The sequence below is a fragment of the Canis lupus genome, chromosome 29, assembly GCF_048164855.1.
Source record: "Canis lupus baileyi chromosome 29, mCanLup2.hap1, whole genome shotgun sequence".
Taxonomy (NCBI): Eukaryota; Metazoa; Chordata; class Mammalia; order Carnivora; family Canidae; genus Canis; species Canis lupus.
The window spans coordinates 9,034,840-9,051,880 of NC_132866.1; the positions used below are offsets into that span (position 1 = coordinate 9,034,840).

The following is a 17,041-nucleotide window of genomic DNA, read 5'->3' on the forward strand; positions in this document are numbered from 1 at the left end:
CAATTGAAATTCTTGGCACCCATGGCTAGTTCTCTGAATTGGTAGGCAACAGTCTCTTGGGATGCTGGGAAAGGATTAGATGATAACTCATGGATGATGGGAAAATGGGGCCATTTGAATCCCGTGTCCACGTAAGAGCTGCCTGTTAGAGGCTCAGTGACTGGGAACCACAAAATGTGCCCACAAGGTCCTCAAGGAGCAATGATTCACCCGAAATGGAGAGAAAAGGGATGGATGGGAAAGGAGAAAAGAAACATTCCAAATACGGTGGCACAGACTTACCTGGCTGGATGGTTGATTCGGGTGGAGTAGCTATGAGAAAGAAACACAAGTCAGACACAAAGCACATGGGTGTTGCAACAAAATCAAAGATCAGAGAACATCATCCTATCTATCCGTCCTGAGATCAAGCCTCCATGTGGTCCTGAGTAGACAGAGCCATGGCCTGCCATAGCCTCTCAGTCCTGTGGGAGCCTAATCCTATGTCCTACTGCCATTGTCTGCCTCAATGTGGCTGAGGACTTAGGATCCAGCAGGTTGAATATCACTGTCAGGCAGACAAGCAACCAGGCACGAGGGACTATCCAACCCTCTCAGTTCTTCCACCCATACTGCACTGTCAACTCAGACCCTGAGACTGGACCAGAGGCCAGTTCAAGAGCAGAGGCCAACATAGGCTGAGACAGCAATTGAGAGGTAGGGCTCTGTGTGGGGGCTGTGGAAGCCAGGGCTGCACTCAGCAGATAGTACTTGGGAGAGGGCCAAACTCAACAGGGCAGTGTTCTCTTCCTGTCTCAAATCTTTTGCACTGATTTTGTGGCAGACAAACTATGCTTTCTATGAAACACACCAGTCAAAATGTCTTTCCATGAGGTTCCAGTAGGGCCTAGTGCCAACTCCTCTCCATTACCTAGGGTAATATGAAGGTGAGCATATGGATCCTGACCAGCCCATCAGACACAGGAACAAGGTTCTAGCAGTTTTTGACAAACAGGCTACCTAGATTCTTTCCAGGAAATGCCAGTCAGTGATCAGGGCACAAGTAGAGTCCTTCTCTTATGACACAGGGGCTTGGGGTTGGCAACTGCCTCTCACATGCAGAAAGCAAAGCAAGGGTGAAGCCCGTCCACATAAGAAACAGGAGAGAGAAGAAAATCTGGTGGCAGATAGTCATGAAACATCCACACTTGAAGTTCCTGAAGGTACACCTGCTCGAAACATCTTAAATGTGAGGACTTTGATATAATAGTTCTGCGCTAGGATAAGAGAAGCCAAGCTGGTTTCCTCTATCACTTACTGATATATCTTCAAACTGGAGGTTGACTGATAATAAAGGACCTCCCTCCCACAGGACCAGGGGGTGAGGTCAGATGCCAAACTCAGGATTTCAGAATTTCCCTGAAACCAGTTGAGTACTGGGAGAATTTGCATACTTTTCAGGATGTGCAGGATGCTTGCCCTAGGGAGTTGTATCCCACCAATCTTCAGAGAAACACAAAGCAGGATGACAAAGGATTAGAAACTTCTGTATCCCAGTGTTCCTGGAGGTATATCTGATCTAAATATCTTAAATGTGAGAGCCATTGAGTTGAGCTCTCTGCTAGCTTTAGAGGAGCTGAACTGGGTTCTTGTCAATTGCAAGGAAAAACTTCATGGCTGACGTATCTCCAAACTGGTAGGAGGCTGGAAAAATAACTCTTGTGGCTAAAGGGAACTCCCACACACACTGGATGGGGAGGTGAGGTCAGACACCAATCTCAACATCTGAATTCATCCAGTCTGGTTGACTATGGAGTGATTTGGATGCTTAAGCCAGCACTGAGGATGCTTACCATAGGTAGTTGTATACCACCAATCTGCAGAGAAAATTAAAATAGGATTAGAATGGATGGAAATAGAACAAACGTGGCTCAAGTAATGAGTACATAGGACAGGGACAGTGGGGTTTGGGGAGTTCTGCTAGCTGAGAGTAAAAGGGGCATTGTGATCATTTTTCACAGGGTCATGACAGTTGCACATCTGCATCCTGCCACTTTCCTCCTGGGTGTGCTGTGCAAGTCGACTGCTCTGCTAACTTATCTGTGACAAAGCATTGCCTACATCAATCAGGTCCCTTCACATCTCTCGCTTGGCGAGTTTTTTTGTCCCTTAGAAAACCCTTGCCACTTGTCTATCTTCACTCATGGACAACTGAGGGGATTCTCATATGAAGCCTGGAAGAAAGAGTCAGGGTCATCGAGGGTCAACCTGGAGCCAACTAGGTAGCCCTGTACCCAGAACACATCCATCACTCCCATCCCCTGGGCTCTGTCCCACCACTATGGATATATACATTGGATGCTGATGAATCTGAGGATCTTGTAAGCCCTGAGCTGTGGAGAGGTTCCAGCCTGCTCTGATGGCCCTTCAAGAAGACATAAGTGGTCATCAGTTTCCATTCTCCCACTCAACTTGTCAGCCCAAGCTGCATACAGCTGAAATTCAAGGCACCCATGGCCTGGTCTCTGAACTTGTGGTCAGCTCTCTCCTGCAACTGTGGAAGGACTAGGTGAAAACTCATGAGCGCCATGTCTACTTAAGAGCAGCCTGATGGAGACTCAGTGACTGGGTGGGACACAAAATATGCCCATAAGTTCTCAAAAGAGCAGTAGCTTCCTCCCAAATGGGAAGAAGAGGGATGGATGGGATAGGCAAAACGGACATTCCAAGTAGGGTCACCAAAGACTCACCTGGCTGGGGTGTGGATTGAGAGACAGCATCTGTGAAAAAGAAGGAAACAGGAGTCAGAAACAAAGCACACGTCTGTTCCAACTGGATCAGTGGTCAAGGAAATTCATCCCCTAGCTACTGAGATCTAGCCTCCATGAGCTCCTGAATACACAGAGCCATGGCCTGCCATCATCTCTCAGTCCTGTGGGAGCCCCACCCTATGTCCCACTCCCCTTGCCTGCCATGGTGGGCCTGAATGCTGACATTCAGGAGGTGGAATGTCACTGCCAGGTCAGGACAGGCCACCAAAGCCATTTTGCTATTAGCAAGTGGGAACAGCAAGAGTGAATCTGGGCAGTTAGCCTATTGAGACCCCCATTCCACCAGTCAGGTGCCATGCTCCCAGTGTTTACAGGCTTTTTTAGGATTACTGTAGAAGGTCAACTTGGTCCCCATAGTCCTATGTATTTCTTTGTCATTCCATGTTCTAGTGAGCTGCCGTTTCCTGCACCTTCCCCACTTCCCAAGTGCTCTTCACTGCCCTCAGAACTGGCAATTGAAACTGCCATCCTGTTCTCTGAATTGGCTTTAAGGAGGACCCAGAATAACAAACCATGGAGTGAAGGTAGTTCAGTTTACAACCAAATTCCCAAAACCTGTGCCTTGAGGAGTAACGCCCTGGGAAATAGGATGTAGACTGAGCAGATGGTCTTACTGACAGAAAGGGCACATAGCCACTGCCCACTGCATGACGGATGGTCTTCTTCACCTCCTGTGCCATTGAGGCTCCAAAGCAATACAGGTCCACACGGGAGGGAGTTGCCCCTAATGTTCCATTACAGGGAACCAGTTGTCCCCAGGAAAGCTGGCAAGGCACAGCACATCCGGGAGAGAGTCATGGGGGCACCCGTATAATTATCAGATGGAAAGATCACTAAGAATGGGGACCTGGGATTTTCGAGGTTCACCTGAGCAGATGACACCTGCATCTTCTGAGTGTCCACAGTTGTGTGAGTTCCAGCCATTGTGGGGGCAGCTCCACAGGTAGGACTCGTGCCCAGAGCAGCGCACATTGTCCAGCACAATCGGGCCTGAGCCCTGACCAAAGCGGGCATAACCTGGGGCCGAGGTGGCCCAGCCACAGCCCAGCTGCCTGCAGACCACGTTGGCATCACTGGTGTCCCAGTCGTCATCACACACGGTGCCCCACGAGCCTCCGTACAGGACCTCTACGCGGCCCTGACACCGGTCACCTCCGTTCACCAGCCTCAGGGCCAAACCCGATTCGGTCCCTGGCAGAAGACAGGAAAACAGTCTTTCTCTGTGTCCTTGAAGGAAGAACTCCTGCACTCTCAGTACTGGACCATTCCCTTCAGGGGGTGCATGCTGTGGGTTCAATTAATGTTCCCCAGCAACAGGACTCTCCTAAACGCCTTCAACCTCATTCCAACTCAAGGGCCCGTTTGATGCTATCCTTGAATGTCAGTGGACTAACACATGTTCACTGATGGTTGTCCACAACGTCAGGATTTCAATCCTGAACCCCATATACAAGGGGAAAGTAGAAGCCCGCTTCCTCACATCGGACCACTGGACCACCCTGAACACTTGCTTCAGGCCCAGGGATCCAACACAGCAGCCACCAGCAGCCACGATGCTGTCCTACATCGTAGTGTTCGGAAGGTCTACCTTCACCCCACTGTCCTATATCAGGGACGCTCCTCCTGGACCCAAAGCTTGGGCTGAAGGATCTTTTTCCGATGATCATTTGCTCTTGTTCTCTCCAGCCCCAGGCTTGTACTGAATCTTAAACATTCCTTGATAATCGTGACAATGGGTAGTAGTAACTGTCACTGAATTGGAGCTGTGCATACTTAGAGCTGTGGTGGCCTCTGGGTGGCAGAAAAGAAACAAAACGTAGTAGCATTAGGCCTCCTTGCAGGAAGGTCACTTGCCACATTCAGTACTAGATGACACAGCATGATTCCTCAGTCTCCCTTGGACCCTGCCTTCACTACCCAAAGGGCTGGCCCCGCGCACTGACCATACCTGGTCCTCAGACCTTCAGGTGTCTAAAACGTGAGGGCTCTGCTCTTTGAAGAAGAAGGACACGTGCAGCAAGCTCATGAACATACCCCCACCATCACTAGCCTGCAGGAGATGCAAGTCCTAACCACAGTGAAAGAGCACCTCCCGCCCACTAGATGACTACAATAAAAGAGAATGAAGAAGTGTTGGCGAGGATGTGGAGAAAGCGGAACCCTCAGAAGCTCCAGGGGGAAACCGAATTTGGTCCATCTGCTACCCTAAACACTTCTGGGCATCCACAAAATGTAAACAGAAAATCATCATATCAACCGCATTCCCACTCCTAGATATAACCCAAATAATAGAAATAGGTAATTTATATATATATAAATTAGGTAGATAGATAGATAGATAGATAGATAGATACATATGTTGCTGGGAATACTATTGAAAATACCCAAAGATCAAACAGTAAACACGTCTGGCAACAGGTGAAGGGGATTCATATATGGGTGGAGATGCATGTTGCCAATGTCTGCACGCCCCTTCATGGTGGACCTTGAGAAAGTCTGTGGCCTGAAAGAAGCCTGTCACAAAAGACCACCTGATAGCTGCTTCCATTCACAGGAAATGTCCAGAACTGACGAATCCAGAGAGAAGAGAGAGGCAAGGCAGAGAGCAGATGGTCAAGGGAAAGTAGATTGGGATGTGACCGGTTCAGGGAATGAGATATCCATTAGATGTGGTGAGAAACTCTGGTACCGTGTTGTTGTTGAGGGCTGTAGCATTCCGTCAGTAGCCTAAAAGCCTCTCCACAGCACACAGTACAATGCTAACACTTACATAGGGAGAAGCACAGATGATGAGAGGGCAGAACAGCAATAACTCTTTGACTTTTCTCCAGTCTTGGGTCACTGAGTCCCATGATCCTAGTCTCACTGGAGGATGTAACTAGCATGAGCTGAGACTCCTACCATCCCAAAGGAATACAAGCACCAGGTCTTGGGGCCATCCAGCCCTCTCACTTCCCACATAGATACTGCTCTAGCAACTCAGACCCTCATGCTGGGACAGAGGTCAGCTTGAGCAAGGGCCAATGTGGGCTGATATTCTCACAGAGGGGCAAGGCTCTGGGTGGGGACTCTAGGAGCCTGGGCAGCACACAGCAGGGAGACCTTGGGAGAGGGTCAGGCTCTGACAGGGGAGTGTCCTCTTCATGTCTCAAATCTCTTGCCCTGACACCATTCCTTTTATTTAACAAACCAGCTAAAACCTCTTTCCATGAGGTTCAAGGAGGGCCTAGAGCCACTTCCTCATCCTCTCCCCTGGGGAATATGAAGGTGGGCATATGGACCCAGATGACCAGCCCACAGAGCACAGGGACATGGTTCTAGTGAAGCAAGTATTGCCAAACAGACTGTTGAAACTCATTCCAGGATATGTCAGCCAGAGACCAGGGACTAGTGAAGACCTTTCTCCTGGTGACACAGGGGCTTGGGATTGGCAACTGCCCCTCACATGGAGTAAGCAAAGCAAGGGTGAAGCCCGTCCACATAAGAAACAGGAGAGAGAAGAAAATCTGGCGGCAGATAGTCATGAAACATCCACACCTGAAGTTCCTGAAGGTACACCTGCTCGAAACATCTTAAATGTGAGGACTTTGATATAATAGTTCTGCGCTAGGATAAGAGAAGCCGAGCTGGTTTCCTCTATCACTTACTGATATATCTCCAAACTGGAGGTTGACTGATAATAAAGGACCTCCCTCCCACAGGACCAGGGGGTGAGGTCAGATGCCAAACTCAGGATTTCAGAATTTCCCTGAAACCAGTTGAGTACTGGGAGAATTTGCATACTTTTCAGGATCTGCAGGATGCTTGCCCTAGGGAGATGTATCCCACCAATCTTCAGAGAAACACAAAGCAGGATGAGAAAGGATTAGAAACTTCTGTATCCCAGTGTTCCTGGAGGTATATCTGATCTAAATATCTTAAATGTGAGAGCCACTGAGTTGAGCTCTCTGCTAGCTTTAGAGGAGCTGAACTGGGTTCTTGTCAAATGCAAACAAAAACGTCATGACGGACATCTCCCCAAACTGGTAGGAGGCTGGAAAAATAACTCTTGTGGCTAAAGGGAACCCCCACACACACTGGATGGGGAGGTGAGGTCAGACACCAATCTCAACATCTGAATTCATCCAGTCTGGTTGACTATGGAGTGATTTGGATGCTTAAGCCAGCACTGAGGATGCTTACCATAGGTAGTTGTATACCACCAATCTGCAGAGAAAATTAAAATAGGATTAGAATGGATGGAAATAGAACAAACGTGGCTCAAGTAATGAGTACATAGGACAGGGACAGTGGGGTTTGGGGAGTTCTGCTAGCTGAGAGTAAAAGGGGCATTGTGATCATTTTTCACAGGGTCATGACAGTTGCACATCTGCATCCTGCCACTTTCCTCCTGGGTGTGCTGTGCAAGTCGACTGCTCTGCTAACTTATCTGTGACAAAGCATTGCCTACATCAATCAGGTCCCTTCACATCTCTCGCTTGGCGAGTTTTTTTGTCCCTTAGAAAACCCTTGCCACTTGTCTATCTTCACTCATGGACAACTGAGGGGATTCTCATATGAAGCCTGGAAGAAAGAGTCAGGGTCATCGAGGGTCAACCTGGAGCCAACTAGGTAGCCCTGTACCCAGAACACATCCATCACTCCCATCCCCTGGGCTCTGTCCCACCACTATGGATATATACATTGGATGCTGATGAATCTGAGGATCTTGTAAGCCCTGAGCTGTGGAGAGGTTCCAGCCTGCTCTGATGGCCCTTCAAGAAGACATAAGTGGTCATCAGGTTCCATTCTCCCACTCAACTTGTCAGCCCAAGCTGCATACAGCTGAAATTCAAGGCACCCATGGCCTGGTCTCTGAACTTGTGGTCAGCTCTCTCCTGCAACTGTGGAAGGACTAGGTGAAAACTCATGAGCGCCATGTCTACTTAAGAGCAGCCTGATGGAGACTCAGTGACTGGGTGGGACACAAAATATGCCCATAAGTTCTCAAAAGAGCAGTAACTTCCTCCCAAATGGGAAGAAGAGGGATGGATGGGATAGGCAAAACGGACATTCCAAGTAGGGTCACCAAAGACTCACCTGGCTGGGGTGTGGATTGAGAGACAGCATCTGTGAAAAAGAAGGAAACAGCAGTCAGAAACAAAGCACACGTCTGTTCCAACTGGATCAGTGGTCAAGGAAATTCATCCCCTACCTACTGAGATCTAGCCTCCATGAGCTCCTGAATACACAGAGCCATGGCCTGCCATCATCTCTCAGTCCTGTGGGAGCCCCACCCTATGTCCCACTCCCCTTGCCTGCCATGGTGGGCCTGAATGCTGACATTCAGGAGGTGGAATGTCACTGCCAGGTCAGGACAGGCCACCAAAGCCATTTTGCTATTAGCAAGTGGGAACAGCAAGAGTGAATCTGGGCAGTTAGCCTATTGAGACCCCCATTCCACCAGTCAGGTGCCATGCTCCCAGTGTTTACAGGCTTTTTTAGGATTACTGTAGAAGGTCAACTTGGTCCCCATAGTCCTATGTATTTCTTTGTCATTCCATGTTCTAGTGAGCTGCCGTTTCCTGCACCTTCCCCACTTCCCAAGTGCTCTTCACTGCCCTCAGAACTGGCAATTGAAACTGCCATCCTGTTCTCTGAATTGGCTTTAAGGAGGACCCAGAATAACAAACCATGGAGTGAAGGTAGTTCAGTTTACAACCAAATTCCCAAAACCTGTGCCTTGAGGAGTAACGCCCTGGGAAATAGGATGTAGACTGAGCAGATGGTCTTACTGACAGAAAGGGCACATAGCCACTGCCCACTGCATGACGGATGGTCTTCTTCACCTCCTGTGCCATTGAGGCTCCAAAGCAATACAGGTCCACACGGGAGGGAGTTGCCCCTAATGTTCCATTACAGGGAACCAGTTGTCCCCAGGAAAGCTGGCAAGGCACAGCACATCCGGGAGAGAGTCATGGGGGCACCCGTATAATTATCAGATGGAAAGATCACTAAGAATGGGGACCTGGGATTTTCGAGGTTCACCTGAGCAGATGACACCTGCATCTTCTGAGTGTCCACAGTTGTGTGAGTTCCAGCCATTGTGGGGGCAGCTCCACAGGTAGGACTCGTGCCCAGAGCAGCGCACATTGTCCAGCACAATCGGGCCTGAGCCCTGACCAAAGCGGGCATAACCTGGGGCCGAGGTGGCCCAGCCACAGCCCAGCTGCCTGCAGACCACGTTGGCATCACTGGTGTCCCAGTCGTCATCACACACGGTGCCCCACGAGCCTCCGTACAGGACCTCTACGCGGCCCTGACACCGGTCACCTCCGTTCACCAGCCTCAGGGCCAAACCCGATTCGGTCCCTGGCAGAAGACAGGAAAACAGTCTTTCTCTGTGTCCTTGAAGGAAGAACTCCTGCACTCTCAGTACTGGACCATTCCCTTCAGGGGGTGCATGCTGTGGGTTCAATTAATGTTCCCCAGCAACAGGACTCTCCTAAACGCCTTCAACCTCATTCCAACTCAAGGGCCCGTTTGATGCTATCCTTGAATGTCAGTGGACTAACACATGTTCACTGATGGTTGTCCACAACGTCAGGATTTCAATCCTGAACCCCATATACAAGGGGAAAGTAGAAGCCCGCTTCCTCACATCGGACCACTGGACCACCCTGAACACTTGCTTCAGGCCCAGGGATCCAACACAGCAGCCACCAGCAGCCACGATGCTGTCCTACATCGTAGTGTTCGGAAGGTCTACCTTCACCCCACTGTCCTATATCAGGGACGCTCCTCCTGGACCCAAAGCTTGGGCTGAAGGATCTTTTTCCGATGATCATTTGCTCTTGTTCTCTCCAGCCCCAGGCTTGTACTGAATCTTAAACATTCCTTGATAATCGTGACAATGGGTAGTAGTAACTGTCACTGAATTGGAGCTGTGCATACTTAGAGCTGTGGTGGCCTCTGGGTGGCAGAAAAGAAACAAAACGTAGTAGCATTAGGCCTCCTTGCAGGAAGGTCACTTGCCACATTCAGTACTAGATGACACAGCATGATTCCTCAGTCTCCCTTGGACCCTGCCTTCACTACCCAAAGGGCTGGCCCCGCGCACTGACCATACCTGGTCCTCAGACCTTCAGGTGTCTAAAACGTGAGGGCTCTGCTCTTTGAAGAAGAAGGACACGTGCAGCAAGCTCATGAACATACCCCCACCATCACTAGCCTGCAGGAGATGCAAGTCCTAACCACAGTGAAAGAGCACCTCCCGCCCACTAGATGACTACAATAAAAGAGAATGAAGAAGTGTTGGCGAGGATGTGGAGAAAGCAGAACCCTCAGAAGCTCCAGGGGGAAACCGAATTTGGTCCATCTGCTACCCTAAACACTTCTGGGCATCCACAAAATGTAAACAGAAAATCATCATATCAACCGCATTCCCACTCCTAGATATAACCCAAATAATAGAAATAGGTAATTTATATATATATATAAATTAGATAGATAGATAGATAGATAGATAGATAGATAGATAGATACATATGTTGCTGGGAATACTATTGAAAATACCCAAAGATCAAACAGTAAACACGTCTGGCAACAGGTGAAGGGGATTCATATATGGGTGGAGATGCATGTTGCCAATGTCTGCACGCCCCTTCATGGTGGACCTTGAGAAAGTCTGTGGCCTGAAAGAAGCCTGTCACAAAAGACCACCTGATAGCTGCTTCCATTCACAGGAAATGTCCAGAACTGACGAATCCAGAGAGAAGAGAGAGGCAAGGCAGAGAGCAGATGGTCAAGGGAAAGTAGATTGGGATGTGACCGGTTCAGGGAATGAGATATCCATTAGATGTGGTGAGAAACTCAGGTACCGTGTTGTTGTTGAGGGCTGTAGCATTCCGTCAGTAGCCTAAAAGCCTCTCCACAGCACACAGTACAATGCTAACACTTACATAGGGAGAAGCACAGATGATGAGAGGGCAGAGAAGCAATAACTCTGACTTTTCTCCAGTCTTGGGTCACTGAGTCCCATGATCCTAGTCTCACTGGAGGATGTAACTAGCATGAGCTGAGACTCCTACCATCCCAAAGGAATACAAGCACCAGGTCTTGGGGCCATCCAGCCCTCTCACTTCCCACATAGATACTGCTCTAGCAACTCAGACCCTCATGCTGGGACAGAGGTCAGCTTGAGCAAGGGCCAATGTGGGCTGATATTCTCACAGAGGGGCAAGGCTCTGGGTGGGGACTCTAGGAGCCTGGGCAGCACACAGCAGGGAGACCTTGGGAGAGGGTCAGTCTCTGACAGGGGAGTGTCCTCTTCATGTCTCAAATCTCTTGCCCTGACACCATTCCTTTTATTAAACAAACCAGTTAAAACCTCTTTCCATGAGGTTCAAGGAGGGCCTAGAGCCATTTCCTCATCCTCTCCCCTGGGGAATATGAAGGTGGGCATATGGACCCAGATGACCAGCCCACAGAGCACAGGGACGTGGTTCTAGTGAAGCAGGTATTGCCAAACAGACTGTTGAAACTCATTCCAGGATATGTCAGCCAGAGACCAGGGACTAGTGAAGACCTTTCTCCTGGTGACACAGGGGCTTGGGATTGGCAACTGCCCCTCACATGGAGTAAGCAAAGCAAGGGTGAAGCCCGTCCACATAAGAAACAGGAGAGAGAAGAAAATCTGGCGGCAGATAGTCATGAAACATCCACACCTGAAGTTCCTGAAGGTACACCTGCTCGAAACATCTTAAATGTGAGGACTTTGATATAATAGTTCTGTGCTAGGATAAGAGAAGCCAAGCTGGTTTCCTCTATCACTTACTGATATATCTCCAAACTGGTGGTTGACTGATAATAATCACGTTTGGATAAAGGACCTCCCTCCCACAGGACCAGGGGGTGAGGTCAGATGCCAAACTCAGGATTTCAGAATTTCCCTGAAACCAGTTGAGTACTGGGAGAATTTGCATACTTTTCAGGATGTGCAGGATGCTTGCCCTAGGGAGTTGTATCCCACCAATCTTCAGAGAAACACAAAGCAGGATTACAAAGGATTAGAAACTTCTGTATCCCAGTGTTCCTGGAGGTATATCTGATCAAAATACCTTACATGTGAGAGCCATTGAGTTGAGCTCTCTGCTAGCTTTAAAGGAGCTGAACTGGGTTCTTGTCAAATGCAAACAAAAACGTCATGACTGACATCTCCCCAAACTGGTAGGAGGCTGGAAAAATAACTCTTGTGGCTAAAGGGAACCCCCACACACACTGGATGGGGAGGTGAGGTCAGACACTACACTCAACAATCTGGAGTTTCATCCAGTCGGGCTGACTATGGTGTGAATCTGGATACTTAGGCAGGCACTGAGGATGCTGACCATTGGTAGTTGTATACCACCGATATGCAGAGAAACACAAAGCAGGGTTAGAAAGGTTGGAAATAGAACCAAGCTTGGCTCAAGTGATGAGTCAGTGGGACAGGGACAGTGGCTTCTGGTGAGTTCTGTTAGCTGGAGGGGAAAGGGGGAATCATGAGAGATTTTGGCAGGCATCATGACACTTGCACACCTGCATCCTGCCCCCTTCCACCTGCAGGGGGAGGGGCTGTGCAAGCCTCCTGCTCTGATACCTTTTCTGATGCAAAGACCTTGTGTACATCAGCCAGATCCCTCCACATCTCTCAGCCTGGCATGTCCCTTGTCCCTTAGAAACCTTTGCCACTTGTCTATCTTGACTCATAGATGACGCAGGAGATCCTCACAGGAATCTTGGAAGAAAGAGTCAGGAGCATTCAGGGTCAACATGGAGCCAGCTGTATATCCCGTATCTAGAGCACCTTCTTCTCATAGTGGTCTCAAATCCCTGGGGCTCTGTCCCTACCACTTTGGATATACACATTGGATTGTGATAAATCTGAGGGTGATGCAAATCCTGAACATTGGGAAGGATCCAGCCTGCTCTGACGGCTCTCTAAGAAGACATCAGTGCTCCCTATGGCTCCTTCTCCCACTCTGCTGTCTCCCCAGACAGCATTTCAATTGAAATTCTTGGCACCCATGGCTAGTTCTCTGAATTGGTAGGCAACAGTCTCTTGGGATGCTGGGAAAGGATTAGATGATAACTCATGGATGATGGGAAAATGGGGCCATTTGAATCCCGTGTCCACGTAAGAGCTGCCTGTTAGAGGCTCAGTGACTGGGAACCACAAAATGTGCCCACAAGGTCCTCAAGGAGCAATGATTCACCCGAAATGGAGAGAAAAGGGATGGATGGGAAAGTAGAAAAGAAACATTCCAAATACGGTGGCACAGACTTACCTGGCTGGATGGTTGATTCGGGTGGAGGAGCTATGAGAAAGAAACACAAGTCAGACACAAAGCAAATGGGTGTTGCAACGGAATCAAAGATCAGAGAACATCATCCTATCTATCCGTCCTGAGATCAAGCCTCCATGTGATCCTGAGTAGACAGAGCCATGGCCTGCCATAGCCTCTCAGTCCTGTGGGAGCCTAATCCTATGTCCTACTGCCATTGTCTGCCTCATTGTGGCTGAGGACTTAGGATCCAGCAGGTTGAATATCACTGTCAGGCAGACAAGCAACCAGGCACGAGGGACTATCCAACCCTCTCAGTTCTTCCACCCATACTGCACTGTCAACTCAGACCCTGAGACTGGACCAGAGGCCAGTTCAAGAGCAGAGGCCAACATAGGCTGAGACAGCAATTGAGAGGTAGGGCTCTGTGTGGGGGCTGTGGAAGCCAGGGCTGCACTCAGCAGATAGTACTTGGGAGAGGGCCAAACTCAACAGGGCAGTGTTCTCTTCATGTCTCAAATCTTTTGCACTGATTTTGTGGCAGACAAACTATCCTTTCTATGAAACACACCAGTCAAAATGTCTTTCCATGAGGTTCCAGTAGGGCCTAGTGCCAACTCCTCTCCATTACCTAGGGTAATATGAAGGTGAGCATATGGATCCTGACCAGCCCATCAGACACAGGAACAAGGTTCTAGCAGTTTTTGACAAACAGGCTACCTAGATTCTTTCCAGGAAATGCCAGTCAGTGATCAGGGCACAAGTAGAGTCCTTCTCTTATGACACAGGGGCTTGGGGTTGGCAACTGCCTCTCACATGCAGAAAGCAAAGCAAGGGTGAAGCCCGTCCACATAAGAAACAGGAGAGAGAAGAAAATCTGGTGGCAGATAGTCATGAAACATCCACACTTGAAGTTCCTGAAGGTACACCTGCTCGAAACATCTTAAATGTGAGGACTTTGATATAATAGTTCTGTGCTAGGATAAGAGAAGCCAAGCTGGTTTCCTCTATCACTTACTGATATATCTCCAAACTGGAGGTTGACTGATAATAAAGGACCTCCCTCCCACAGGACCAGGGGGTGAGGTCAGATGCCAAACTCAGGATTTCAGAATTTCCCTGAAACCAGTTGAGTACTGGGAGAATTTGCATACTTTTCAGGATCTGCAGGATGCTTGCCCTAGGGAGTTGTATCCCACCAATCTTCAGAGAAACACAAAGCAGGATGACAAAGGATTAGAAACTTCTGTATCCCAGTGTTCCTGGAGGTATATCTGATCTAAATATCTTACATGTGAGAGCCATTGAGTTGAGCTCTCTGCTAGCTTTAGAGGAGCTGAACTGGGTTCTTGTCATTTGCAAGGAAAAACTTCATGGCTGACGTATCTCCAAACTGGTAGGAGGCTGGAAAAATAACTCTTGTGGCTAAAGGGAACCCCCCCACACACTGGATTGGGAGGTGAGGTCAGACACCAATCTCAACATCTGAATTCATCCAGTCTGGTTGACTATGGAGTGATTTGGATGCTTAAGCCAGCACTGAGGATGCTTACCATAGGTAGTTGTATACCACCAATCTGCAGAGAAAATTAAAATAGGATTAGAATGGATGGAAATAGAACAAACGTGGCTCAAGTAATGAGTACATAGGACAGGGACAGTGGGGTTTGGGGAGTTCTGCTAGCTGAGAGTAAAAGGGGCATTGTGATCATTTTTCACAGGGTCATGACAGTTGCACATCTGCATCCTGCCACTTTCCTCCTGGGTGTGCTGTGCAAGTCGACTGCTCTGCTAACTTATCTGTGACAAAGCATTGCCTACATCAATCAGGTCCCTTCACATCTCTCGCTTGGCGAGTTTTTTTGTCCCTTAGAAAACCCTTGCCACTTGTCTATCTTCACTCATGGACAACTGAGGGGATTCTCATATGAAGCCTGGAAGAAAGAGTCAGGGTCATCGAGGGTCAACCTGGAGCCAACTAGGTAGCCCTGTACCCAGAACACATCCATCACTCCCATCCCCTGGGCTCTGTCCCACCACTATGGATATATACATTGGATGCTGATGAATCTGAGGATCTTGTAAGCCCTGAGCTGTGGAGAGGATCCAGCCTGCTCTGATGGCCCTTCAAGAAGACATAAGTGGTCATCAGGTTCCATTCTCCCACTCAACTTGTCAGCCCAAGCTGCATACAGCTGAAATTCAAGGCACCCATGGCCTGGTCTCTGAACTTGTGGTCAGCTCTCTCCTGCAACTGTGGAAGGACTAGGTGAAAACTCATGAGCGCCATGTCTACTTAAGAGCAGCCTGATGGAGACTCAGTGACTGGGTGGGACACAAAATATGCCCATAAGTTCTCAAAAGAGCAGTAGCTTCCTCCCAAATGGGAAGAAGAGGGATGGATGGGATAGGCAAAAACGGACATTCCAAGTAGGGTCACCAAAGACTCACCTGGCTGGGGTGTGGATTGAGAGACAGCATCTGTGAAAAAGAAGGAAACAGGAGTCAGAAACAAAGCACACTTCTGTTCCAACTGGATCAGTGGTCAAGGAAATTCATCCCCTACCTACTGAGATCTAGCCTCCATGAGCTCCTGAATACACAGGGCCATGGCCTGCCATCATCTCTCAGTCCTGTGGGAGCCCCACCCTATGTCCCACTCCCCTTGCCTGCCATGGTGGGCCTGAATGCTGACATTCAGGAGGTGGAATGTCACTGCCAGGTCAGGACAGGCCACCAAAGCCATTTTGCTATTAGCAAGTGGGAACAGCAAGAATGAATCTGGGCAGTTAGCCTATTGAGACCCCCATTCCACCAGTCAGGTGCCATGCTCCCAGTGTTTACAGGCTTTTTTAGGATTACTGTAGAAGGTCAACTTGGTCCCCATAGTCCTATGTATTTCTTTGTCATTCCATGTTCTAGTGAGCTGCCGTTTCCTGCACCTTCCCCACTTCCCAAGTGCTCTTCACTGCCCTCAGAACTGGCAATTGAAACTGCCATCCTGTTCTCTGAATTGGCTTTAAGGAGGACCCAGAATAACAAACCATGGAGTGAAGGTAGTTCAGTTTACAACCAAATTCCCAAAACCTGTGCCTTGAGGAGTAACGCCCTGGGAAATAGGATGTAGACTGAGCAGATGGTCTTACTGACAGAAAGGGCACATAGCCACTGCCCACTGCATGACGGATGGTCTTCTTCACCTCCTGTGCCATTGAGGCTCCAAAGCAATACAGGTCCACACGGGAGGGAGTTGCCCCTAATGTTCCATTACAGGGAACCAGTTGTCCCCAGGAAAGCTGGCAAGGCGCAGCACATCCGGGAGAGAGTCATGGGGGCACCCGTATAATTATCAGATGGAAAGATCACTAAGAATGGGGACCTGGGATTTTCGAGGTTCACCTGAGCAGATGACACCTGCATCTTCTGAGTGTCCACAGTTGTGTGAGTTCCAGCCATTGTGGGGGCAGCTCCACAGGTAGGACTCGTGCCCAGAGCAGCGCACATTGTCCAGCACAATCGGGCCTGAGCCCTGACCAAAGCGGGCATAACCTGGGGCCGAGGTGGCCCAGCCACAGCCCAGCTGCCTGCAGACCACGTTGGCATCACTGGTGTCCCAGTCGTCATCACACACGGTGCCCCACGAGCCTCCATACAGGACCTCTACGCGGCCCTGACACCGGTCACCTCCGTTCACCAGCCTCAGGGCCAAACCCGATTCGGTCCCTGGCAGAAGACAGGAAAACAGTCTTTCTCTGTGTCCTTGAAGGAAGAACTCCTGCACTCTCAGTACTGGACCATTCCCTTCAGGGGGTGCATGCTGTGGGTTCAATTAATGTTCCCCAGCAACAGGACTCTCCTAAACGCCTTCAACCTCATTCCAACTCAAGGGCCCGTTTGATGCTATCCTTGAATGTCAGTGGACTAACA

At 49.2% G+C, this 17,041-nt stretch overlaps 1 protein-coding gene across 1 annotated transcript in view; it reads right to left on the reverse strand.

The window, feature by feature from the left end:
- The window catches only part of DMBT1 (deleted in malignant brain tumors 1), a 146,918-nt gene that overhangs the window by 96,486 nt on the left and 33,391 nt on the right, over positions 1-17,041 (reverse strand). Inside the window, exons 17-27 of the mRNA XM_072804709.1 lie at positions 16,514-16,837; positions 15,566-15,595; positions 14,668-14,691; positions 13,118-13,147; positions 8,838-9,161; positions 7,890-7,919; positions 6,993-7,016; positions 3,678-4,001; positions 2,730-2,759; positions 1,833-1,856; positions 283-312 (exon numbers count right to left, since the gene is read on the reverse strand). Coding sequence (XP_072660810.1) covers positions 283-312; positions 1,833-1,856; positions 2,730-2,759; positions 3,678-4,001; positions 6,993-7,016; positions 7,890-7,919; positions 8,838-9,161; positions 13,118-13,147; positions 14,668-14,691; positions 15,566-15,595; positions 16,514-16,837 — 1,194 coding nt within the window. The remainder of the gene's footprint in view (positions 1-282; positions 313-1,832; positions 1,857-2,729; positions 2,760-3,677; positions 4,002-6,992; positions 7,017-7,889; positions 7,920-8,837; positions 9,162-13,117; positions 13,148-14,667; positions 14,692-15,565; positions 15,596-16,513; positions 16,838-17,041) is intronic.